General features: G+C 43.2%; 1 protein-coding gene across 1 annotated transcript; it reads right to left on the bottom strand.

Moving 5' to 3' along the window:
- Positions 1-396: 396 nt before the first annotated feature.
- On the bottom strand, positions 397-24,307 carry LOC121279361 (MOB kinase activator 1B-like). Its single transcript, XM_041190551.1, has 6 exons — positions 24,059-24,307; positions 15,911-16,077; positions 14,456-14,549; positions 9,197-9,330; positions 2,756-2,919; positions 397-925 (listed from the first exon to the last, which is right to left on the bottom strand). Exons 1-6 carry the CDS (start codon positions 24,070-24,072, stop codon positions 848-850), a joined length of 651 nt encoding a protein of 216 aa, XP_041046485.1. The 5' UTR covers positions 24,073-24,307; the 3' UTR covers positions 397-847.
- Between the last annotated feature and the right edge of the window lie 1,395 nt (positions 24,308-25,702).

Below are 25,702 nucleotides of genomic sequence, written 5' to 3'. Positions count from 1 at the left end.
ACCCTCCCAAAGGCCTCGACGTCTAATGTGTGATGCTCAGAATTGGACACGATAGTCCAGTTGAAGCCTGATCAGTCATTTATAATGGCTTCACCATAATTTCCTTGCTTTTGTACTTAATGCTCCTGTTTATGAATCCCAAGGACCCCATGTGCTTTCTTTAACAGCTTTATCATATTGACCTAGCACCATCAAAGATTTATGTGTGTAATTGGTAGCACTCATCGCCAATGTGCTCCGATGAGCTGTTTAACCTGAAGCCTCTTTCCAAGTAACTATAAATTCTCAATTGCTATGGATAAAGCTACAACAGCATCAATACCACAAAAGCTATCAGCATCTCTGACGCATGTGCAAAGGGTTTGTTGCGAAAAACTCAAGAGATAACAGGGTCTTTCAGTGAGGAATTTATGAAACATATATAAAATAGAACAGTTTTTATAATCAATGGCTTCCTTCCCGAGTTAAGCGTCAGCCCAGAGCATTGGTTTATTCTTTATCAAAATGTTGAAAAGGAAGAAAAGTAAAGATTATGATTCAACACAGGCACTTGGATAATGTAACATGGCTTCTAATGGGTTGCCAATGAATTACATCCTACAGACATGGGAGGATTGTGTGCAGCATAATTACATGCTACAACTAAAGCTGTCTGTGCACGTGGTGACTTGCTTAAAGAAAACCTGAAAAGCCCAGAATCATCCTGTTTCAAGCCTTCAGATAAGGACTTCAAACTTGATCAATGCTAGCACAGGGTTTGCTTTACAAATCCCAGTCCAGCACTGAGCCGGCTGTATTAAAGAAGTAAAGCATCCTTCTCTCTCTCAGTCGCTTATTTGTTTTGCTTCTATCTGTCCTTTGCTGTCAGTTTTTCAATCAGTTCCTGAAGTGGAGCCAGTTCCTTCCGGTCCATGAGGTTAAACTCCTGAAAAATGAAAGAGAAGGTGTATTGTTATACAGTTATCGAGCTTATACCTGATTTAGTGACAATTTGCAATGGCTCACATCACAGTGCTGTCTCTGTACATGATGGATGCTTATAGAATTAATAGTTGTTTGGAAGTACAGAACTTGAGTGTTGCTGATAAAAACATTGGCCAGGATTTTTAGGTTGGCGAGCAGGGGATGGGGGTGGGGCCTCGCTTGTCGACGCGTAAAGTGATGCGGGATGATGTCGGGCGGAACTCCCGACGCCCACCCCGCCTCATTTCATTTTTCAGCCGAATCAGCTGCGCACCTGCCGACCCATCAACGGCCTATTGAGGCCATTGACAAAATCATTAACATCATTAAAGGACCTGTCCGTCCAACCTTAGGGTTAGCGGGCTGGCTGGGAGCCCTGGCGGGCTTCAGAAAAAGCCTGAAACCTCATCCACGGGCGGGACGAGGTCTCATGAGGGTTTTAAAAAATTTAATGAACCTTTGATTTAAAGTGATGGACACGTCCCGACTCTGTCACATCAGGGGACACGTCAGGGAAATGTTGTTTTTGTACATTTACCATTTTTAAATTTGGCGCCAATCTCCCCGAGGCAGCACTTAGCCTCAGGGAGATGAGTGCGCCTTATCGTGCGCAAGCGTGAAAGAGTGCACTCCAGGCTGAGGGAATCTACCACCCCCCCCGCCCCCCCCCCACCGCCCGCACAGGGAGTGCACAACGCTTCCGCGCAGATGTCACGCTGAGGCCCGCCCATGTAAAATGGCGGCATGCCCCCCCGATTGGGGGCGCCGATCAGAGGCACGCCTGCTCGTTCTCACTTCTGCATTTCCCCCCACCCCGAGGGGGGAAAATTCTTCCCATTATGTCGAAGCTTTTCATCTTGCACTCATCAGGACAATCACAAGAATATCAATTTCAGGGGAAACAATGCTTATAGAATTGTTGTTAGAGATTTAAAAATGCAATTTTTAAAAAAAAGTAAATTTTTTCTTTTCTGTCTCTCTTTTCTCTCTCCTAATCTTTCTTTCCCTTCGTTTCTCTTTCTGGACCAGGTTTTAATTCACTCAGTCTAATTTACACTTTAATTCTCAGTCCTTACATATGAACATGCTTCCATACAAACATATCAATTAGGAGCAGGAGTAGGCCACTCAGCCCCTCGAGCCTGCTCCGCCATTCAATAAGATCATGGCTGATCCGGATGTAACCTCAACCCCACATTCCCACCTACTCCTGATAACCTTTCACCCCCTTATTAATGGAGAATCTATCTAACTCCGCCTTAAAAATAGTCAAAGACTCTGCTTCCACTGCCTTTTGGGGAAGAGAGTTCCAAAGATTCATGACCCTCTGAGAGAAAAATATTCTCCTCATCTCTGTGCTAAATGAGTGATCACTTATTTTTAAACAGTGACCCCTAGTTCTAGATTCTCCTAGAAGAGGAAACATCCTCTCCACATTTCTTACATTGTCAATTTCACAATCCATTCAATCCAATTGGTTATCAGGTCCCAATACCCAATATTCCTCACTGTGACAATGTGCCATGAAAAAATTAAGGACTTAAATGTGCAAGGGAGAAGTGTAACTAATGGCGGATCCCATTAAAATCACTCCCACAGCAAATTATGGCCCATTAATATGTAAAATATTTTAAATAATCGGATGCTGGTGGAGTAGGGAGGATCCCGCTATGGAATTGCCAGATCATTTAACACAGACTCAGCCTTCGTAACAGTAAGACCGACAGTTCCTGTCTGAGTCTCTGGGTTTGAATTTGGGAAACTATTACAGGAATTTATCAATCAGCCGTACCTGAATAAAATAGATGAAATGTTTGAAGGAGGTGTTCAGGTGAGCTTCTTCCTGTAGCTGGATCACAGAATCAAAATGCTGATGGTAAATATGGGCATAAACTCGGAACAGGCGTTTCAGGATGGTCTTTGCCACCGACATGAAATTCCTGGGAAAAGGAACACCTAGAAAGAGAGAGAAAGAAAGAGGGAGTGAGAGACAGAAGGCTTGTAATTCTACTGCACTTCATGGTTTGATGTTTAAATGTAAGATTTGCATTACTGTAGCGTCTTTCACAACCATCAGGACATCCCAAAGTGCTTTACCAGACAAAGAAGTAACTTTGAAGCGTTTTCACTGTTGTAAAGTAGAAAATGCAGCAGCCAATTTGTGCACAGCAAGCTCCCACAAACAGCGAACCCCATTTGCTTCCTATTGAGCCACAGCTGACAGTCATTAACCCACAGTCTCCTCGTGAAACAAGTACCCACCACTCTTTTCTCTTAATCGTCAGCTATGCAGCACCTTTAATGCAGAACACACATATCCCTGAGTCAGTATAGGCTGTGAGCAGCACTGTCATAAAGCTATTAATGCATATAATATTTTGGGAAATATTTTTCTCTTAAAAATGAGGCTTGGTCTGCGGGTATGTCTTAACTGGATTAAAGCCAGCTAGGCTGGGCGCTTTGATATGTGCTAGTTTGAGATGTAAACAGAGAGATAGCATGAATTTGCATTTTTTGATTAGAGCATTCAAGAACTGGGGTGAAAATTGATGCCTTTCTAACAGCTACCAAGCAATATGTTTATATTACTAATAAAATTGGTATTATGAAAGGGGTTTCATTGTTAAAAGGTGAAGTTCAAAGAGGTTGTTGATACAATGAGAATTAACATTCAATGGGGCTGGTAGGTATAACTTCAGTAGTTTTTGGGTGTGCAGAGCAGAGGCAATGTAAGGTCAAAGGGCAGCTATAAGCCTCCAACTGGCTCCACAGTGGAAAGAGCCTCATTTTGAATTTGTAAGGTGAAAATGTTTTGCCTGGTGTTTAGTTAAGTCTATGGGAGCTGAATTTTGACCCACCAATTTCTCATGAATCGATTTCAGTGGTCACCTTACCTCATGACCATAAACTAGTTCTAAAGGGATAAAACCAATTGATGCATTAGGAGTGTCTCTAATAGCAAATAAGAAAAATGGAATTCCCATATCCCAAACCTGCCTTAATGGAGATTAGTTTGGGAATTTGTTAAAAGTCATGATAGTAGTAATTTGTAGCCATGTGTATATATATTAACCTGTGTAATTAATAAAATGTTTAATTTAGTTTAATGTAAAACCTTGAGAACTGGTGGTTTGATTCCTGAGTTTAGAGTCGCATCTCAAACGTATCACTTAAAATTATATGTTATGACAGTTGTTTAAAGTTTCCCTCCAGGATTTTTAAATAACTCCATTTTACCAACTACATTGGCCATAACAATTGTGGGCTGTTCCAGGATAAATTATATTTCTAATTCTTCAATTGGTTAGGAATTGGTGAATCTTAAAGCTTACATGTATGAGTGGCACTTTGAATTCAGGAGTCGGTGAGGTATTTTAGAAGTAGCGAGACTGCAAGATGGCTTTGGCAATTGCTGGGAGTAGAGGAAATAACTCTCATTGAGTTGGAGAAAATAAAATCAAAGTAAGTTAACAGAGTTGGTGGATAAGTTACAATTGGGGTTACCTGCAGGAGCTTTAGAAAGATGGCATCAAACTTTAAAAACTATGATAAGAGCACACTGTCATGATTATGCACAAGATTGGGATACGGGAATTCCATTTTTCTTATTTGCTATTAGAGATGCTCTAATACATCAACTGGTTTTATCCCTTTTGAACTAGTTTATGGTCATGAGGTAAGGTGACCACTGAAATTGATTCATGAGAAATTGGTGGGTCAAAATTCAGAAACTACTCTCCTGGATTATATATCAGATAAAGATTGAACAGGGCATGTGAGTTGGCTAGGGAACATTTAAAGATCTCACAGCAAGATTTGAAAGTGAATGGCAGATAAAAAGGCTAAAATTTGCAGTTTTATTTCTGGAGAGAAAGTATTAGTTTTGTTACCAGTACTAGGTGATTCATTAAATGCAAGATTTAGTGGGCCTTACAGGATTGAAAAGAATAAAAACAAAAAACTGTGGATGCTGGAAATCCAAAACAAAAACAGAAATACCTGGAAAAACTCAGCAGGTCTGGCAGCATCGGTGGAAAAGAACAAAGTTGACGTTTCGAGTCCTCATGACCCTTCAACAGAACTGTTCTGTTGAAGGGTCATGAGGACTCGAAACATCAACTTTGTTCTTCTCTGCCGATGCTGCCAGACTTGCTGAGTTTTTCCAGGTATTTCTGTTTAGGATTGAAAAGAAATTGAGTGAAATAAATTGTTTAATAAAAACTCCAGATAGAAGAAAGGAGCAGAGGGTGTGTCATGTAAATATGCTTAAAAAGTACTTTGACAGGGAAGAGGAACAAAAAGAGGTGTTAGTGATGGTGGATGATGAGAAAGAGGTGGAAGGGCAGGACTCTGAAATGGATTTTCCTCTAATCAAATTGGATAATGAGGGGGTGCTTGAAAATTTAACTGAAATATTGAGTTACCTTCCAAGCAAGTGTCAAAGTGATTTGAAAAAGCTATTGCAGTCACACAAACCTATTTGTGGAAATTAATTGGGAAAGACATATTTGGCTTTACACGATGTATGTATAGAAATATCATCTTCAGTGAGGCAACAACCTTATAGACCAAGTTATCACAAGTACAAAAAGAAATTGATTTCATGCTTCAAAATGATGTCATTGAGTCTAGCTGCAGTAACTGGAGTTCGCCAGTTGTACTGGTACCGAAACTGGATGGAACACAAAGACTGTGGGCAGAATTTTGCCCTTGGTGGGTGGGCGGGCTCCACCGGCTCAGCGGCAGGTGGGCAGCCAATACCCGCCACTGTAACGGGGCCCGCCGCTATTTTAAGTGGGCGGGCCAATTAAGTGCTACGCACTTCATATGCAGGGTAGGGGGAGGAGTTCCCCATCTGTCAAAGTGCGCTCTTTCGTGCATACGTGAGAAATTGCGCATTGCTCCCTGAGGCAAAGTCAGGGAGATTAGCGACAGGGGTCAAAACTTTAAAAATAGAAACATTAAGAAGTTATTAACATGTCCCCCTCATGTGACAATGTCACACGAGATGGGACATGTTAATAAAGAACACATAAACTTTATTAATTTTTTACAAAATGGACATGAAACTTCATCCCGCCAGTGGATGAAATTTCATCAATAATCTGGAGCTCCCTGGGGCTCCTGGCCTGCCCACCAGCCTTAAGCTTGGCCAGGCAGGTCTTTAAGTACTTTAACTAGCCTGTCAATGGCCTCAATTGGCCATTGACAGGTCGGCAGGTGGACAGCTGATTTCTCTGTCCGCCCACGTTCCTAACAATTTAAGTGGCCTGGGATGACGTCCGGGATTCGTCCGCCCCCAAATCGCCAAGGGGAAAATCCTGACCTGTGAGTGGACTATCAAAAGGTGAATGCGGTGGCAAAAAGCAGATTCATATCCCATACCACAGTTGGAGGGTTGCATTGGGAAAGTGGGACATGCGAAATTTATCACAAAGATTGACTTGCTAAAAGGATATTGGCAGGTACCATTGTCAGAGAGGGCAAAGGAGATATCAGCTTTAGTAACGCCAAGCGGACTATATCAGTTTAAAGTCATGCCATTTGGTATGAAGAATGCACCTGTGACATTTCAAAGACTGACAAACAAAGTAATTGTGGGTCTGAGCTATTGTGTGGTTTTTATTGATGATCTAATAGTTTTCAGACAGACGTGGGAGTCATTTAGCATCTGGAAGAATTATTTACTCAATTACAAGAAGCTAATTTGGTGATGAACTTGGCTAAAAGTGAATTTGCAAAAGCATGAATTACGTATCTAGGCCAGACCATTGGACATGGTAAGCTGGCTCCGAGAGATGCGAAAGTCAAGGCTATTGTGGATTTCCCAGTGTCTACAACAAAATGAGAAGTTTTGAGATTTCTGGGCCAGAGTGGGTTTTACCAGAAATTTGCACCAAACTTTAGCCAAGCGGTTGCTCCACTGACTGAACTATTAAAAAGAACAAGAAGTTTCAATGGACACTGGGGTGTCGGATGTCATTCGATAGCTTGAAAACTGTGTTAACAACGACACTGGTTTTGGCAGCACCCAATTATGCCAAGCAATTCAAGTTGGCCGTTGACGCAAGTGACATGGGCTTTGGGGCTGTACTGTTACAAGAAGATTTTGCTGGAATTGAAAACCGATAGGATATTTTTCACGGAAACTGAATGTACAACAGAGAAGATATTCAATGATCGAAAAAGAGACTTTGGGTTTGGTGTTAGCATTACAGCATTTTGAAACTCATGTTGCAAACAATTCATCAGAAATAATTGTTTATGCAGAACATAATCCTTTGAAGTTTTTGGACAAATTCTGTGACAAAAGTGCAAGGCTTTTCAGATGGAGTCTGTTGTTACAACCATTTAATCTATGTATTGTACATGTTGCTGGAAGAGAAAATCTGTTTGCAGATGCAATATCAAGAGCTTCAAGCTTGAAGGAAAATGGGACATTTACAAAAACCTTGGGCACTGAACTGGAGTGATTTATGTTGATACCAAGGACTTGTATTTATATATATAGTTATGTTAATACATGCATCTGGTAATGTAATAGTGTAATAAGTATAGGAGATAGTGTGAAATGGGTTATTAAAATGAAGCTGTCTTTTAGAATTATGATGGTTTATTTTCTGATAAGGAGGGGGATGTCATAAAGCTATTAATGCATATAATATTTTGGAAAATATTTTTCTTTTAAAATAGAGATTTGGTCTGCAGGTATGTCTTAACTAGATTAAAGCCAGCTAGGCTGGGTGCTTTGAAATATGCTGGTTTGAGATGTAAGCAGAGAGATAGCATGCATTTGCATTTTTTGAATAGATCATTCAAGAACTGGGGTGAAAATTGATGACTTTCTAACAGCTACCAAGCAATATGTTTATATTACTAATAAGATTGGTATTATGAAAGGGGTTTCACTGTTGAAAGGTGAAGTTCAAAGAGGTTGTTGATACAATGAAAATTAACATTCAATGGGGCTGGTAGGTATAACTTCAGTAGTTTTTGGGTGTGCAGAGCAGAGGCAATGTAAGGTCAAAGGGCAGCTGTAAGCCTCCAACTGGCTCCACAGTGAAAAAAGCCTCATTTTGAATTCGTTAGGTGAAAATGCTTTGCCTGGTGTTTGGTTGGGTCTACGGGCTGCTGTTGCCTTAATGAAGATTAGTTTGGGAATTTATTAAAAGTCATGATAGTAGTAATTTGTAGCTATGTGTATGTATTTAACTTGTGTAAATTAATAAAATGTTTCATTTAGTTTAATGTAAAACCTCGAGAGCTGGTGGCCTGATTCCTGAGCTTAGAGTCGCATCTCAAACGTATCACTTAAAATGATAGGTTATGACAGTTGTTTAAAGTTTCCCTCTGGGGTTTTTAAATAACTCAGCTTTACCAATTTTATTGGTCATAACAGGGAGGAAGAGGGAAATAAGGGAGAAAAATAGGATAAAAGGGTTGGATAGATCCTTTAAAGAGCCAGCACAGGCATGATGGGCCAAATAGCCTCCTTCTGCACTCTTTGATTCAAACCAACAGCACCGGGAGAGGTTGGTTGGCAATCCACCTCACCTGCTGTTTGCAAGATCGCACCTTTTGCAAAATTAAGGGTGGCTACATTTTCTTACGTAACAACAGTGACTGCACACCAAGAAAGAACTAATGGTATGTGAGGCATTCTGACATGTCCGAACAAGGTGATTGGATTTGGTAAATGTTTTATTACTTATCTACAGAGATACGTAAAGGGCAGTGGAAAAAATGAGACAAGTTGATTGGAATTAGTAAGGACCAGTGAACAAACGTGCTGGAATGTCAATAAAGGTCAGTAAAGGAACTTGGTCAACACAGTAAGAACAGGAAATTCCAAACAGTGACTTGGTAGTACAGAACTAGAATATTACTGAAAAGAGAGGCATGTTACATGAGACATGCTTATCTCTCACTCAACAGGACAAACACAAGAATACCAAATTTCAAACAATCACAACAATTTATACTACAGGAGAAAAGGATGCTGATTGGTTGGCAAGTGTGCTCTGATTGGCTGAGGCGTATGTCCTGATGAGTGCAAGACAAAAAGCTATGGCAACGTGTCTCTCTTTTGAACAATAAAATGCCAAATATTGCGATCTTCAATTAAGTATGAATACCGCAGAATTCACTGTTCCAGTTTTACTTTTTATCTCCAAGGGCAGTGAGGTTTAAAAAATACATCACAGCGGAGAAAATGGAGCTTTTAGAGTGTTACCTATCTTGGATGGGAAGAGTGTTTCATCATCGAGCTGGTCCTGTACCCACGTCATCAGGTAATCAATGTATTTAGGTGCTGAACATTTAATTGGTTTCTTAATGTTTGTTCCATCAGCCCAATGATATTCATATCTAAAAATGGTGGGTAAAGAGACAGGCAGGGCCATTAATAAATAAAACAATTGATAGAATTAACAGCGCAGAAACAGGCCATTCAGCCCAGCTGGTCAGTGCTGGTGTTTCTGCTCCACAAGAGCCTCCTCCCAGCCCTAATTCATCTACAAGACAGCCCAATCCCCTACTTTATAAAACATCCTCAAATAGGATGTAAATGATTGAGAATTTAACGAACTCAACCTGACAACATGCGATCTATGCACTTTGATACAAAATGCAGAGTGTAGTAGACCTTTCATTTCTATTCTGTAAACTGAAGAGACCTGCAATTTAGAACGTATTGTAATTATTTGTGTACTGAAATGTTCATAACTGTGCAATCCTTATCTATCCATCTATCTACCTACAGGGATTGAGTGGGGTGAGTGGGACTAACTGGATTGCTCCATGGGGAGCCAGCATGAAATCAATAGACCGAATGGCCTCCTTCTATGTCGTAAATGACTGTATGCCTATGGCTGAATTTGCTTCAAATCATCATCAAATGTGTCTCACTAATGAGGGATCTTTTACGAATGGGCACATAGCTCCTGGTATGTGCTGTTCTCTGTACCGAGAGCGTCCAGCATTTCTGCAATCTCTAGTCAGACACAAACGACTGTCTCCAGTAGCGTGCATACATCTGAAGCTGGGATGTCTACGGAACCCAGCGGCCTGATACAGGGCTTATCCCGCCAGGAAGATGTTTACAGAGGTCCTGAGGGAAACAGCAGAGGGTCGGGGGAGTGGCACCAGTTGGATAGCTCTTTCATAGACACAGCATAGGAACAATAGGTTGAAAAGCTCCTACTGCAGTGCAGCATTCTCTGATTCTTTGAGGCGGCTGTGTTCAGAACAACACTTTCCAAACCTTCAGGCCCAAAAAAATCCAAACTGCACAAGGTAGCAAGCGAGAAAAGCGATAAGGAATAGAAAATGCCTGGGTTCCACTGCTCAGACCGAGAGACCCTCAGGCCGCAGTGATACTATTAAACGTTTAAAATAATTTGACTACAGATTTAACAGCACAGAATATTGATAGAAGCACCATGCCATAAAGCCTCTTTTATCATGTGGGGGTGCAATTTATTTAGAACAGCCACTGCTTTGAGGTTTCAGTTTGGACAAACAAGGGACAAAAGCAGAAGCAGAATATTATTTTGGGTTTGTCACAAGACTGTACAGCAATGTCGGTGCAACCAGGCAGAAAAAGACATTCAAAATGGTCAATGAGATCATTTTTGAGAATTCAGAATTGTGGAAAATTCTGCTACAGACACTGTCTGAACTCTGAGCCTCCTATAGTAATTTCGCTGCACTCTGTTGTGAGTTACACAATTACAACAGTTTGCATTTATGTAGCACCTTTAATGCAGTAGGTGCGATTATCAAACAAAATTTGACACCAAGCCACGTAAGGACATTGGGCTGCATTTTCCTGTGGTTTCTGGGTCCCAACATTGGGACCCAGTGGGGGTCCCAAGTCCACATTTGTCTGTGCAATTTTCCAGGAGGCTGCCTCCTAATTGGTCACCTTCATACCTGCCATCATGCTCTTGATGTTGCATGGCCAATCAGATGACCAGTAGTTTTAAGGCCTCTGCAACCCCAGCAGGAGAGGGTGCTGTGTTTTGTGCCTCGGTGATATGCAGAGATGACACCAGTATGTCTAAACTTTATTTACAGTGCTTTTAACATGCCTGCAGGCACAAACTTCCAGCTTACTTTTAGTTTCTCTCTCATGCAGGCTTGACTAACAGCACACAGGGCAGAGTCAACAGACGCACTTAATCAAACACCAAACAACCGTACAATTAACTGGATGCTGCAGTGGCAGGCTGGTGACCACAAGAGGGCCTCAAAATGGAGGCAGCTTCAAGGGCATGGATGCAAATTAAAAATGGTCTTGGATAAAAGCCATTAGGCCTCTCAGAGCAGAGAGTGAACAGATTCCAACCCAGGTGGGGTCTTTCCTGTCCTTGGCCCTGTCATTGGGACATGGAGCCTCCAGGTCCAATGGCCCTTGACTTGCCACAGGAGGCCTTCTTCACTGAGCTGCTGAACTCCAGCAGTTGGTGGGATCGCTCTATTGCTGGGGCAAAATGCCACAACTGGAATTTTCAACATCTTAATTGACTCCCCTCCACCTATTGCGAGCATCCACTCCGCCTTCCAGCCTGCCCTGGGAATGTTCCCCTTGGTGGGAATGTGTCAAGGAGCTATTCCAACACAGCTCCCCCCTATTTTCCGGCTCTCCAGTGCCTTCTATCACAAGAAAAATCAGCCCATTGGGGCCGATGACTAAAGAGGACCAATTTAAAGAGGGAGGGAGAGATGGAGAGGTTTAGGGAGGGAATTCCAGAGCTTAGGGCCCAGGGAGCTGAAGGTGCAGCCACAAATAATGGAGCAATTAAGATTGGGGATGCTCAACAGGCCAGAATTAGAGGTGCACAGAAATCTTGGATGGTTCTAAGGCTGGAGGAGGTTACAGCAATTGAGAGGGGACAAGGCCATGGGGGGATTTGAAAACAAGGATGAGATTTTAAGTTTTAAAATTGAGGCTTCGCTTGACCAGTCAGCGAGTGTGGTGGAGGGGGCTGGTTGAATGGGACTTTGTACAATTAAGATTTGGGTAGCCACATCCAATGCAATATTGAGGGAGTGCTGCACTGTCACAGGTGCTGTCTCTCAGGTCAGGCATTAATCTGAGGCCCCATCTTCCTTCTCAAGTGGACATAAAAGATCCCATTGGACTATCTTGAGGAAGAACATGGGAGTGATCCCAGTGTCCTGGGGCCAACAATTGTCCCTCAATCAACATCACTCAGAAAGGATGAAGTCAAACTAGACCCGACATTCAAACAGTGCCTGAAACAAGATTTTATGCAATTCTGGATTCTCACATGATGGTCTCACTAGTCCATGTCCCATGCCTATCTTTGCACTGATGTGCTGGCAATTGTTTCCAGTCATCTGACAAACAAAACATGGTTCTGCTTTTATTTACTCAAACTAAAACCTTTAAAATGATGACCGTCCTAAAGGAGTTGGACATCATTAAAGAAGTTCCTTTTTCTAAAATTGTAATCGAAAGAACTTGCGTGGTGTGCCTTTCACAACCTCAGGACATCTCAAAGTGCTTTACAGCCAATGAAGCATATTTAGAGTGTAGTCACTGTTGTAATGTAGGAAACATGGCACCCAATTTGCGCACAGCAAGCTCCCACAAACAGCAATGTGATAAATGACCAGATGGTCTGTTTTAGGTTGAGGAAGGAATATTGATCAGTGGGTAACTTCCCTCCTCTTCTTTGAAAAAGCAGCCATGTCATCTTTTACCTCCACCTCCACAGGGCAGACAGAGTCTCAGTTTAATTTCTTGTTTTGAAACGCAGCACCTCTGACAGTGCATCACTCCCTCAGTACTGCAGTGAGAGTGTCAGCCTGGGACATGTGTTCAAGTCTTGGTGTGGGGCTTGAACCCACAACCAGCTGACACCTTCACTTGTCTTCTCTGAAGGAGTCAAATCTTTACAGGAAGTGAAAGTTTAGTAGTTAAAAGCACCATCATATTTTTCTCTACCAAATGCAGTGAAGCATGTTCTGGCGAGAGAGGGTTGAAATATCTTTCCGTATTGCAGAAATTTCCACTGAATGTGAAACAGTACATTCTGAAGCTGGTTCAAGTCTCCATCATAATGGACACAAAAATTGAAGATTTCATTTGAAAGGACAATCCAAGATTTCCTGACTTAACCAAGTTTAGGGTTTTCACTCCTCCACCCACATTTCTTTGATGGAAAAAAAACTTTTCAAAAATTAGAAACACTAAGAACCACAGACTTGGCCTTGAGGAGGGTGGGGATCTGGATCAATGCACAAGACCTTTGTTGATGGGCCAAAAAAAAACAGTAGTGTGGGAGTGCGGTGGGGTGGGAGGGTTGGGGGAGGGGGGCAACTGTGGGAATCAGAGGGTGGGAAGGGTGTTAGGGAGCTCAGGAAAGCAGCAAGCAGTGCATTGGAGTTGCCACATCTGGCAGGAGCGAAATTGTGCCGAAAAGGTTTTGGGGTGAGAGTGAGGCCAAGGCGGAAGAGGTGGATGTTTAGATGGTGGCCTGTTGGGGATGGTTATGATGAAGGGTGAGCCAAAACTCACAGTCAAACAGAACTGAGAGTTAGTGAAGTGATTGCTTCAACCTGATTGGCTGCCCAGGAATTGGGAATGAGCAGGATTTTATGGGGATTGTGATGGCAGCCTATGGATACTTATGAAGACCAATGTTTAGAAATGGAAGATAAAGGGGCATTGGACAGAAACTTAATCACCTCCAGACTTGATTATTCTAATGCCTTCTGGAAACCTTCTACTCCACCGTGCGTCCCTCCCCTCTAAACTTTTGCTTATTCAAAACTCTGTTGCCCATGTGCTAGCTCGCACCCGTTCTTGTTCACCCATTACCCCTGTGCTCGCTGACCTATATCAGCTCCAGGTGCAGCAAACACCAACACCCATCCCAAAAGGTTTCCATGCACAAATCCGCTGTGCCATTCCTTTCCACATCCACCAACCCCCCCAATCCCCGAAATGTAAATGGTATACATTCAGTATACGATGAAAAACCACAGCGGCAGCACACAGCATTTTCAAAGCTCACTGGGTATTGTACACCTGTTCACTGGTTTCCTGACATGTACCCACAACTCAACGATAACTTGCAAATAAAGCAGGTGCTTATAAAATAGCATCAGCCACAGCAGCTCCTGTTAGATAGAGTCAGCGTGAATGCAGAGTGCACTTCAGAGCAATTCGCACTGAAACGTCTCAGGCACTCGCATTGGAGACAGGGTGCTTTATATATGTAAAGTCTTTCTCTTAGAACAAAGTGATTTGATGAGCAAATATGGAAATAGAAGAGTTGGTTTGAAATCAATTGCTTTGATTTCAGTCTAGCAGAGTCCGACTTGTTCAGTAATCTCTAAATGCTACACTCCTTCCTTTCACTGCTCCCTTTGCTGGGTGTTGGTGCAGAAAGCTGATAATTAATGAAAAGATTAAGCAAGAAAGTGGGTATTAAGCAAAGGGTTTAAGCCTGGGACTCACTTGGGACCTGCAGACATGACAGAGCAGCTCTCCTCAGTACAGCAATCTGTTATTGTTCCGTACAGCAGGTTAATCTGATTGAAGAAGTCCACAGCTATTGTTGGAAAGAATCAATAACACAAAGTTACAAAACTGACCATGTTAGTATGTGCGAGTGTAACAGGCTTTCACATTCAGTGTGGGACACCCTGACGAAAGGTCATTGACCTGAAACGTTAACCCTGTTTCTCTCTCCACAGAAGCTGCTGGACCTGCTGAGTGTTTCCAGCATTTTCCATTCTCACAGTCAGTAGTTAGAATCATACAACACTGAAAAAGGCCATTTGGCCCATCATACATGCACTGTGCTCTTCAAGTATTTATCCAATTCCCTTTTGAAAATTAATATTGAAACTCCCTTTTAAGCAGTGAGTTTTCAATCAAATTTTCGGCTGAGATCTGTTCAGCATCTTTGTTTCTTCCCCATGGGTCCCGGCCAACATGCAATCCTCAAACAACATCATCAAAACTGGAGAAACCTGGTTGTGGGATCTTGCTGTGCGCAAATCGGTTGTCACGTTTGCCGACATTTCATAAGTAATTGATTGACTGACAAGCACTTGGTGTCTCCAAGAGACACCTTCAGGACATAAAGGACACTGCAGGTTAATATTTTGTTTCACCACAACTTAACATAGGACATCAGTATAAATGTTATCCACTTCCTCAAAGAGCTGGTGTGTAAAATGTGTCCCGGAAAGAATGAAAGAGAAAAATAAAGAGAAAGAAACACATATTTATGTAACATCTTGCAGGCCTCATGGTGTCTCAAAATGCTTCACAGCCCGTGAAGCACTTTTGAAGTGTAGTCACTGTTGTAATGTAGAAAACGTGGCAGCCAATTTGTGCACAGCAAGCTCCCACAAACAGCAATGTGGTAAATGACTAGATAACCTGCTTTTGGTGATGCTGTTTGATGGTTTGAGGAGTGTATATATATAACGACCACAGGACACCAGGGAGAACGCCCCTGCACTTTTTCGAGACAGTGTCCAAGGGATAAATTTCAACTCACACCTGTGACCAAAATGTGGCTGTCTTCCAGATGTGACATAATCTACCTCACACACACTTTGCTTTCACTCCTTTAAGAGAAAGGGGTACGACTGATTGTCCTTTATAACTCCACATTGCTCTGTTGCAGCAGTTAGCAAATTGGCCATTTTCAGTTGAATAATCCCTCACCCCGACCTGAAAATTAACTATGTTTACACTCTCTGGGAGCCAGTTTATTGAAGGATCAGGGTTTTTTATCCTTTCACAGGATGTGGGCATCGCTGGCAAGGCCAGCATTCATTGCCCATTCCTAATTGTCCTTGGGAGGGTGATGGTGAGCTGCTGCAGTCCAAGTGGTAAAGTCCAAAGTCAAAGGGTAAAAATTTAAATTCCCAAATGTGACTAAACGATCTCACTTACTATTGACAGCTATCCATTCATTCAGATCTTCACCCTCAGGTAATGTGACAGCCTTATGCAGGTTACCACTGCCCAGAGTGGCCTCTGCATGTTTCAGCAGCTCATACTGATGGGACCCTTCTGGAATGTTCTTCCTTGGCTTGAAGGTCTTAGATGAACGGCTTCCACTGTAACACAATGAATGGCCACAATTAAACACAATGTCAACTTGGAATAGATGTGGCCACAAGGCACCAAGTCCATTCATCCCATGTGCTCGCTGACCTGCATTGGCTCTCGGTCCACTAGTGCCTTGATTTTAAAATTCTGATCCATTTTTTCAATTCCTTTGTCCCGTCCCTTTCTCTGTAGCCTCCTCTAGCCCTACAACTCTCCCAAGGTAGCTACACTTCTCCAATTTGGGCCTCTTGCACCTCCCTGATTTGCATCTCTCTACCATTGGTGGTTGTGCCTTCAGTTGCCTGGGCCCTAAGCTCTGGAATTTCCTGCCTATCCCTCTCTGTGCTCCTTACAGTTGAGGATTATCAGATTAGCCATGATCTTAGTGAATGGTGGAGCAGACACAATGGACCAAATGGCCTACTGCTGCTCCTAAGTCTTATGGTCTTATGGTCTCTCTCTCTCTATTCCGTTTGACCGAGATTTTGTTCATCTGCCTTAATATCCCCCTACTTGTGCCAAATTTTCTTTGATAACACTGTGGAGCACCTTGGAATATTTTATTATGTTAAAGGTGCTATCTAAATGCAAGTTATTGTTGATCAGGAATGAATTCACTCTGAGTTACATTCCAATACTTACTGAGGCATTGAACATTGAAAAGGAAATTACAAAAGTAATTGCTCGGGGTTTCACACCTAAACCCAATCGCCCAGTGGGAATAATCAGGAACACCTGGCCAACAACACTTCAAAATTATTAACCTCATTCAAAAATGTGACATCCCTCTTTTCCCAGAGGGTAGAGTTATCAGTCGGGGAGCTGGGTTTTGACTGGCTGTATCCTTTCAGGAGGGAGATGGACCAGTTTGTTACTGGGGCAGAGATCGCATCAGACAGAAGATCGGCGTCTCTACGGGCCGGACCTTCCGGTTGTCGAGTGGGGGCGGGGCCTGCTTGCTGACGTGTAAAATGACGGTGGATCTCCCAATGTCACCCCACGGCATTTCCATTTTCAGGTTGGCGGGGGTGTGGCCGAGTCAGCTGCGCTCCTGCCGACCTGTCAACGGCCTTTTGAGGCCATTGACAAAGTAATTACAGTCGTTAATGGATCTGCCCGTCCAACCTTAATGTTGGCGGGGAGGCTGGGAGCACTGGCGGGCTTCGGAAAAAAGCATCAAACCTCATCCACGGGCGGGATGAAGTTTCGTGAGGGTATTTGAATTTTTATTAAAGGTTTCAGTAAAAGTTATGGGCATGTCCCAACTCACGGAAGAGTGTCAGGGAAATTTTTCCATCATTTGTATTACAAATTTTAATTCTGAGCCGATCTCCCTGAGGCAGCACTAGGCCTCAGGGAGATCTGTGAGCTCTTTTGTGCGCATGCGTGAAAGAGCGCACTCCCAGCTTCCTGGCTGAGGGAATCTCCCCCCCCCCCCCCACCCCCCCGCCCCCCCCCACCCCCAACCCCTCCCCACCCCCCCAACACCCGCACAGGGAGCGCACAGCACTTCCAAGCGGACGTCACACTGGGCGGGCCTTAATTGGCCTGTCCACGTAAAATGGCGGCACATCGTCCCCGATTGGGGATGCCGATTGGAGGCGTGTCCGCTCCCGTACTTCCCCCCCGCAACAGAAGGGAAAATTTGGGTCACTTGGGTCCTCTGCTCTAGTGTTGTTCGCCTGAAGAAGTTGAAGAGAAATTTTCCAGAGTATTTTTTTCCCTTATTGGCCATGAGTTTTTCTCCCCTGGTTGCAATAATCTGGCCATCAAGCTTTGTGGGGCGGGCTCGATGGAGCAGCTAGCCTCTAACCTGCCTGTCAATCTTGTAGAATCATCGAATAGAATCACAAGACGTTTACAGCACAGGAGGAGGCCATTCAGCCTGTTATATCCGTTCTGGCTCTCCGTGAGAGCGATGCACCTGGTACCGCACCCTCACCCTGTTCCTGTGGTCCTGGAAATTTTACTTCTTCAGATAATGATCCAATTTTATACATCAGTAACTGGATGTCTGTTCAGTGATTTTAACATCCCCTTTTTGTAGCAAGAAGAACCTAGTCTGCTAGATCACCAGGGTAACGGCTGTGAATCAGAGACATGCGTTCACTTCCATTTACTGTAAACCGACAGCTATCTCTCTCCTGTTAGATCTCCTTCCAGATTCATGTCCCTCAGTGGAGGGGCACACGCTGGATCCAGCAATTATAAAATTAGATGGAAATAACTAGTGAGGGGGAGATTAAGGGGAAGATTGTGGTAAAACAACCCATCATCTGGATATCACCTAGATACTGCGGATGGGATATAGAGGCACTGGGGAAGGTGCAGAAAAGATTTACCAGAACTGGGAGGTTATAACTATCAGCAAAGACGAATGAGGCTAGGGCTTTTCTCTCTAGAAAAGAGAAGACCGAGGGGGTAACCTGATAGAGGTCTTTAAAATTATGAAAGGCTGGATGTAGGGAAGATGTCTCGACTTGTGATGGAGGCTGAAATCAGGGTCTATCAATATAAGATAGTCACTAATAAATCCAATCGGGAACTCAGGAGAAACTTCTTTACCCAGAGAGAGATGGGAATGTGGAATTCACTATCACAGGGAGTGGTTGAAGTGAGCAGTATAGAGACATTTAAGGGGAAGCTGTTTAAGCATATGAGAGAGAGAGGAATCGAAGGATATGCTTTTAAAGCACGACAAAGAGGGGTGGGAGGAAGCTCGTGTGGAGCACATTCAACAGCACAGACCAGTTGGGCCGAATAACCTGTTTCTGACACATTAATTAAATTCGACCATGACAAGTCGAGTTCACTAAATCTGATAACCCCACAGTCCCACACTGCAAGCCCGACTGATAATCTTAAAATGGTTGTCAGTGTAATTCTTAACACAATCAGGATTGTTTAGCAAGTGTTGTCCAATCCAGGAATCACAGCCAATGTTGGACACTATGGGTGGGATTTTCTGCACCAGCCCGCTGCCGCGATCTTCCGGTCCCGCCACAAGTCAATGGGCTTCTGGCCGGGGCGCAGCCTCGCCCGTGGTGGGTCCCACCCGCAATGGGGCCGGAAAATCCCAGCCTATGTTTTGAGTTTTGCGAGCAAGGGCTGTTTGGGTACGGTAGGTACTTTGACTGTTGTGAACAGCTGAAGGGATATGCTGTTTGCACCAATTCTCTAGTCATTGTGACGTACAGCTACGAATTGGCCTTTATTTCAACAAAACAAAAGCTTGGGGCACAGCCATTCCCTGGTCCATTCCCCAGGGAAATGCCCTGACCAATCAGAGTCAACCTCCCTGCCTTGAATTTGAACAAAAGCTAGACAATTAATTGCTCCCTGATGCATTCTCCATGGCAACACCTCTACCAATCGGAGTCCACTTACCGACCAATCTGTGCTCTCTTCACATGCAGTATAAATTGTCATTCCCATTACTATTGGTATTCTTGCCTCTGTCCTGATGAGTGCAAGATGAAAATCTTCGCCAGCATGTGGCCTTTTCAGCAATACTCACGTTCTGGACTAACAAATGACTATTAGATTCTATAACGCTCCCCAGGGGTTGGAAAGTAGTGAATAAAACCCTGCTATTCAAGAAAGGTGGGAGAGAGAAAGCATGGAATTATAAGCCAGTTAGCTTCAGTTAGACATCAGTGGCAGAGAAAATTTTGTAATCTTTTATTAGGGACAGGTAGCAGCCAGGGCAGTTAAAAAAAATCACAATCTGATCAAGCAGAGTCGACATGGATTTAGAAAAGGGAATTGGTGTTTGATAAACGTGTTTGGGCTTTTTGAAGTTGTATTCAGGAGGGTAGATAAGGGAGAACCCATGGATGTAGTGCATTTGGTTTTCAAAAAGCATTTGATAAGGTGATACACAAGAGGTGATTACCCAAATCTCCTAAGTTAATATATTAGAATGGATTGAGAATTGGTTAACGAACAGAAAACAGAGAGTGGGAATAAATGGGACATTTTCAGGTTCACCTACTGTAACTAGTTGGGTGCTGTAATGATCAGTGTTTGAGCCTCAATGATTTACAATCTGTATTTATGACATCAAGGTGGGGACTGAGTGTAACAGGGGATGCAAGGTGAGATGATAAGCTCTGAAAAAAACCCAAAGGTGCAGCAAAATGATATAGACTGGTTCGGTGATTGGACAAGGATGGGGCAAAGGAAATATAAAGTGGGGAGTGCAAAGTTATCCACTTTGGCAGGAAAAATAGAAAAGGTGAGAGACCTGGGAGTCCCTCTTGATGAATCATCAAAAATTTAACAAGTAGCTAAAGCAAGCAATTAGGAAGACAAATAGTGTCAGTTTTTTAATTATAAGAAGATTAAAGAATCGAAGTAAAGTGCTACATTGCAATTATATGGAGCCTTGGTGAGACCACACCTAGAGTCTTCTTACCAAAGTAAGGTTATACTTATTTAGAGAGATTGCAACCAAGATTCACTAGACTGATTCCTGGGAGGAGGGGATTGTTATACAAGGAGAGATTGAGTAGACCAGTCATAATTCTCTGGAGTTTAGAAGATTGAGAGGTGGTCTCATTGAAAAATGTGAAATTCTTAAGAGGTTTGGCGGGGTAGATGCCGAGAAAAGGTTTTCCCTGACTGGGGGGGTCTTGAGCATAAATTCAGTTCCAAAATACTCTTTTGTATTTAGGACTGAGAAGAGGAGAAATTTCTTCACTCAAAAGACTGCAAATTCAATCAAAGGATTCAACACTCACTCTCTCCATCACCACCACAGGAAGGGAGTTAAGAATTGTGGGGAAAAGGCAGGAAAGTGGAGTTGGGGATTATCAGATCTGCCATGATCTCAGTGAATGGCGGAGCAGACTTGATGGGCCAAATGGCCAACTCCTGCTCCTATTTCTTATGTTCTTATGTAACATTTCTGTCCCTCTACTAACACATCAAGCCAAAACACATTACCGAGCTTTCCTTCATTTACTGCTTATGGGATCTTGCTGCGCTCAGCTCGGTCAACTCTGTTCACCTGGAAGAGTAACTGCACTTCAGAATGATTCATTGGCTAAAAGCACTTTGGGATGCTCTGCATTATGGGTAATGAAAGATGCTGTATCATTTCACAGCCCTCCTTTATCAATTGGCGTTCCACTATTAAAATTCATATTGATACAGTCCTGACTTGTGAAATTCTTACAACTATTCACAGGATCACAGAATTGTTACAGCACAGGAGGAAGCCATTCATGTCTAGTGCCACCCCACCCCTGACCTTCTTCCTGTAACCTTGCATGCTCTTCCTTTTTAGATAACAGTCCAATTCCCTTTTGAAAGCCTCGATTGAACCTGCCTCCACCAGTGCATTCCAGACCTTAACCACTCACTGTGTGGAAAATGTTTTCTCGTCAGCTCACTGCTGCTTCTTTAACAAACGACTTTAAACCTGTTCCCTCTCATTCTTGATCCTTTCACGAGGAGGAGCTGTTTCACCTTATCTACTCTGTCCAGACTCCTCCTGATTTTGAACACCTCTATCAAATCTCCTCTTAGCCTTCTATTCTCCAAGGAAATCAGTCTAAACTCTTCAATCTATCATCATAACTGAAGCTCCTCATCCCTGGAGCCATTCTCATGAATCTTTTCTGCTCTCTATCCAATGCCTTCACATCCTTCCTAAAGTGCAGCACCCAGAACTGGATACAATACTCCAACTGAAGCTGAACTAGTGACTTATATAAACTCAACATAACCTCCTTGTTCTTGTGCTCCATGTCCTTATTAATAAAGCCTAGGGTACTGTATGCTTTACTAACCGCTCTCTCAAGCAGCCTGCAATTTTCAATGATCTATACATAGATACACTCAGGTCCCTCTGCTCCTGCACCTACTTCAGAGTTGCACCCTTTATTTTATATTTTCCCTGCATGTTCTTCATAACAAAATGAATCATTTCACATTTCTCCACATTGTACTTCATCTATCACCCGTCCATCCGTTCCACCATGTTGAAGTTCTACACTGTCTTCCCCGCACTTCTCAATGCCTCCAAATTTTGTATCATCTGCAAACTTTGAAACTGTGCCCTGTACACCAAGGTCTAGGTCATTAATATGTATCAGGAAAAGTAAGGCTCCCAACACTGATCCCTCCACTACAAACCTCCTTCCCTCACCCATTAGCCATTACTAATGACATTTCCCGTCATTAAGCTAATATTGTATCCACATTGCTATTCTCCCTATTATTCCATGAGCAAAATCTTTGCTAACAAGTCTGTTGTGTGGCACTGTATCAAAAGCCGTTTGGAAATCCATGTACACCACATCAACAGCATTACCCTGATCAACATTCTCTGTTACCTCTTCAAAACACTCCAGCAAGTTAGTTAGACATGATTTTCCCTTAAGAATCCGTGCTGCTTTCCTTAATTAACCTGCATTTGTCCATGTGACTATTAATTTGATCCCAAATGATTGTTTCTAGAAGTTTCCCAACCACTGAAGTTAAACTGCCTGGCCTGTAGTTGCTGGGTTTATTTTCTACAGCTTTTTTTTGAACAAGGGTATAACATTTGCAATTCTCCAGCCCTTCAGGACTGCCCCTGAGTCTAAGGAAGGCAGAAAAATTATGGCCAGTGCCTCCTCAATTTCCACTCTCACTTCCCTCAGTATCCTTGGATACTCACCTGGTCCTGGTATCTTTTCAACAATAAGTACAGACAGCCTATCCAATACCTCCCCCTTTTCAATCTCAAATCCTTCAGCTGTCTGAGTTTCCTCCTCTGTCACCATGGTCTGGGTAGAATCTGCTTCCTTGGTAAAGACGGATGCAAAGTATTCATTTAACACCTCAGCCATGGCCTCTGTCTCCTTGTGTAAATCCCATTTTTGGTCCCTAATTGGCCCTATTCCTCCTTTTACCACCTTTTATTATTTATGTGCCTATAGAAAACTTTAGGATTCCCCTTTATGTTAGCTGCTGGTCTCCTTTCCCTCTTTGTTTCTTATTTGCTTTTTTAACTCTGTTCTGAACCTTCTCTACTCAGCTAGGTTCTCTATTGTATTTTCTACCTGACATCAGTTATAGGCACACTTTTTCTTCTTTATCTTAATTTCTATCTCTTTTGTCACCCAGGGAGCTCTGGTTTTGTTGGCCCTACCTTTCCCTTTTGAGGAAACCTTGACTCTGCCCAAATTATTTCTGCTTTGAAGATATTCCACTGAGCAGCTACCGTTTCTCCTGCCAACCTTTGATTCCATTTTTTCTGGCCCAGCTCCGTTTTTATCCCATTGAAGTTGGCTTTCCCCCAGTTACTTATCCTTACTCTGGATTGTTCTTTGTCCTTTTCCATAGTCAACACCTTATGATAAGATGATCACTGCCCCCTAAATGTTTTCCCACTGACACTTGATCTACTTGGCCCCACCTCATTCCTAAGAACCAAGTTCAGCAATGCCTCTTTCTCGTTAGACTGGAAACACACTGCTGTAGAAATTTCTCCTGAACACACTCTAGGAACTCTTACCCCTCTCTGCTCTTTACACCCCCACTGTCCCAGTCTATATTCAGATAATTAAAGTCCCCCATTATAACTATTCTATAATTCTTGCAACTCCCTGTAATTTTGTTACAATTTTATTACTCTACATACTTCCCACTATTTAATGGTCTATAGACCACACCGAGCAATATAATTGCACCATTTTGGGTCCTTAGCTCTAGCCAAGTATTTTTTTGAAATAGTGACAATAGGATACATCAGCAAGGTCGATCTGATAAATCCCCATTGTATACATGCCAATCTGATACATACCAATCTGATAAATGCCAACCTGATATATACCAATTTGATACATGCCAATCTGATACATGCCAATCTGATACATGCCAATCTGATACATGCCAACCGATACATTCCAGTCTGATATTTGCAATCTGCTGTAGGTGCTACTGTGTCTGGTGTGGGGGAATGGATGGAACCTGCGGTCCAGCAGCCTTCATACTCACAATAAGAAGCTCATGGTGTCATCCAGCTCTCAGAACCCAGCGGCAACCTGTGGAACGCGGCCCAAGGATGAAGGGGGTGGGGTGAGGGGTTTCCACCAGATGGCGCTCGTTGGCACAACAGGACCACGTCCTCCTCCTGCTGCTCCTGGTGCAGATTCCTGCTCCTGGTGTAGATTCCTGCTCCTGGTGCAGATTCCTGCTCCTGGTGTAGATTCCTGCTCCTGGTGCAGATTCCTGCTCCTGGTGCAGATTCCTGCTCCTGATGTAGATTCCTGCTCCTGGTGCAGATTCCTGCTCCTGGTGCAGATTCCTGCTCCTGGTGTAGATTCCTGCTCCTCCAGACGTAGATTTCTCCTATCTGGGAGCAGACTCCTGCTGCCTGGGTGTAGATTCTTGCCACTACTACAATTGTGGGTTTCTGTTCCTGCTCCTTTTGCTGCTGTTTCTGATGTTGCAGGGACCTCACCACTCGCGAGATTGCAGCTGCTTTCTTGACCTTCCAGCCTCCTCCTTAGCAGCTCCACTCAGATTTTCAGCTGCAGAACGTACACACAGCCCAGTGACTCTAAATACCACAAAATGCACAAAAGCATGTCTCAGCACACGTAAACAAAGAGATCAAGTATTACACACCCTTACTCAGGACTGTAAATCTGTTTTTATACATCACTCTAACAGATGTTGTCTGAGATGCTGTATAAATGCAGCATTGTTTTCAGATTCAGTCTCCTGCACAGTTTTTTCTTTTGTAATCCTATATCATTCTGTATTTGTAGTATTTGTAGTTCCCACAGCCGGATTAACACAATAATGTTTAAAAAGCAAAATGACTTGTGTTTATATACTTTAATTATGACCTCAAGATATTTGCAAAACCTTTCACCACCTTCAGTGATGCCATTACAAACAAAAACACCAGCATTTTGCACAGAGACATTAAATGAGATGAATATTTCACCACTGAAGTGTTTTTTAATGGTTTTATTTGAATGGAATGTGGGAGAAATTGTTGCCTTTTGAATAATCTTTTAAACCACCTAAAAAGACAGATTGTTAGTACCGCCATGTACTATCAGCTGTGGCTTACTTGGAAATACTCTGGCCTCTGAGTCAGAAGGTTCTGGTTTGAAGTCTCAATACAAAAATTCAGGCTGACACTCCCAGTGCAGAATTAAGGGAGCGCTGCACTGTCGGAGGGTCAGTATTGAGGGAGTGCTGCACTGTCGGAGGGTCAGTGCTGAGGGAGCTCCGCGTTGTCGGAGGGTCAGTACTGAGGGAGTGCTGCACTGTCGGAGGGTCAGTGCTGAGGGAGTGCTGCGCTGTTGGAAGGTCAGTACTGAGGGAGTGCTGCACTTTTAAAATTCATTCATGGGATGTGTGTGTCACTGGCTAGGCCAGCATTTATTGCCCATCCCTAACTGCCCTTGAGAAGGTGGTGGTGAGCTGCCTTCTTGAGCCGCTGCAGTCCATATGGTGCAGGTACACCCACAGTGCTGTTAGGGAGGGAGTTCCAGGATTTTGACCCAGTGACAGTGAAGGAATGGTGATATATTTCCAAGTCAGGATGGTGAGTGGCTTGGAGGGGAACTTGCAGCTGGTGATGTTCCCATGTGTCTGCTGCCCTTGTCCTTCTAGATGGTAGTG

Source organism: Carcharodon carcharias, chromosome 1 (assembly GCF_017639515.1).
Source record: "Carcharodon carcharias isolate sCarCar2 chromosome 1, sCarCar2.pri, whole genome shotgun sequence".
Taxonomy (NCBI): Eukaryota; Metazoa; Chordata; class Chondrichthyes; order Lamniformes; family Lamnidae; genus Carcharodon; species Carcharodon carcharias.
This window is presented reverse-complemented; position numbering and strand designations above follow the sequence as displayed.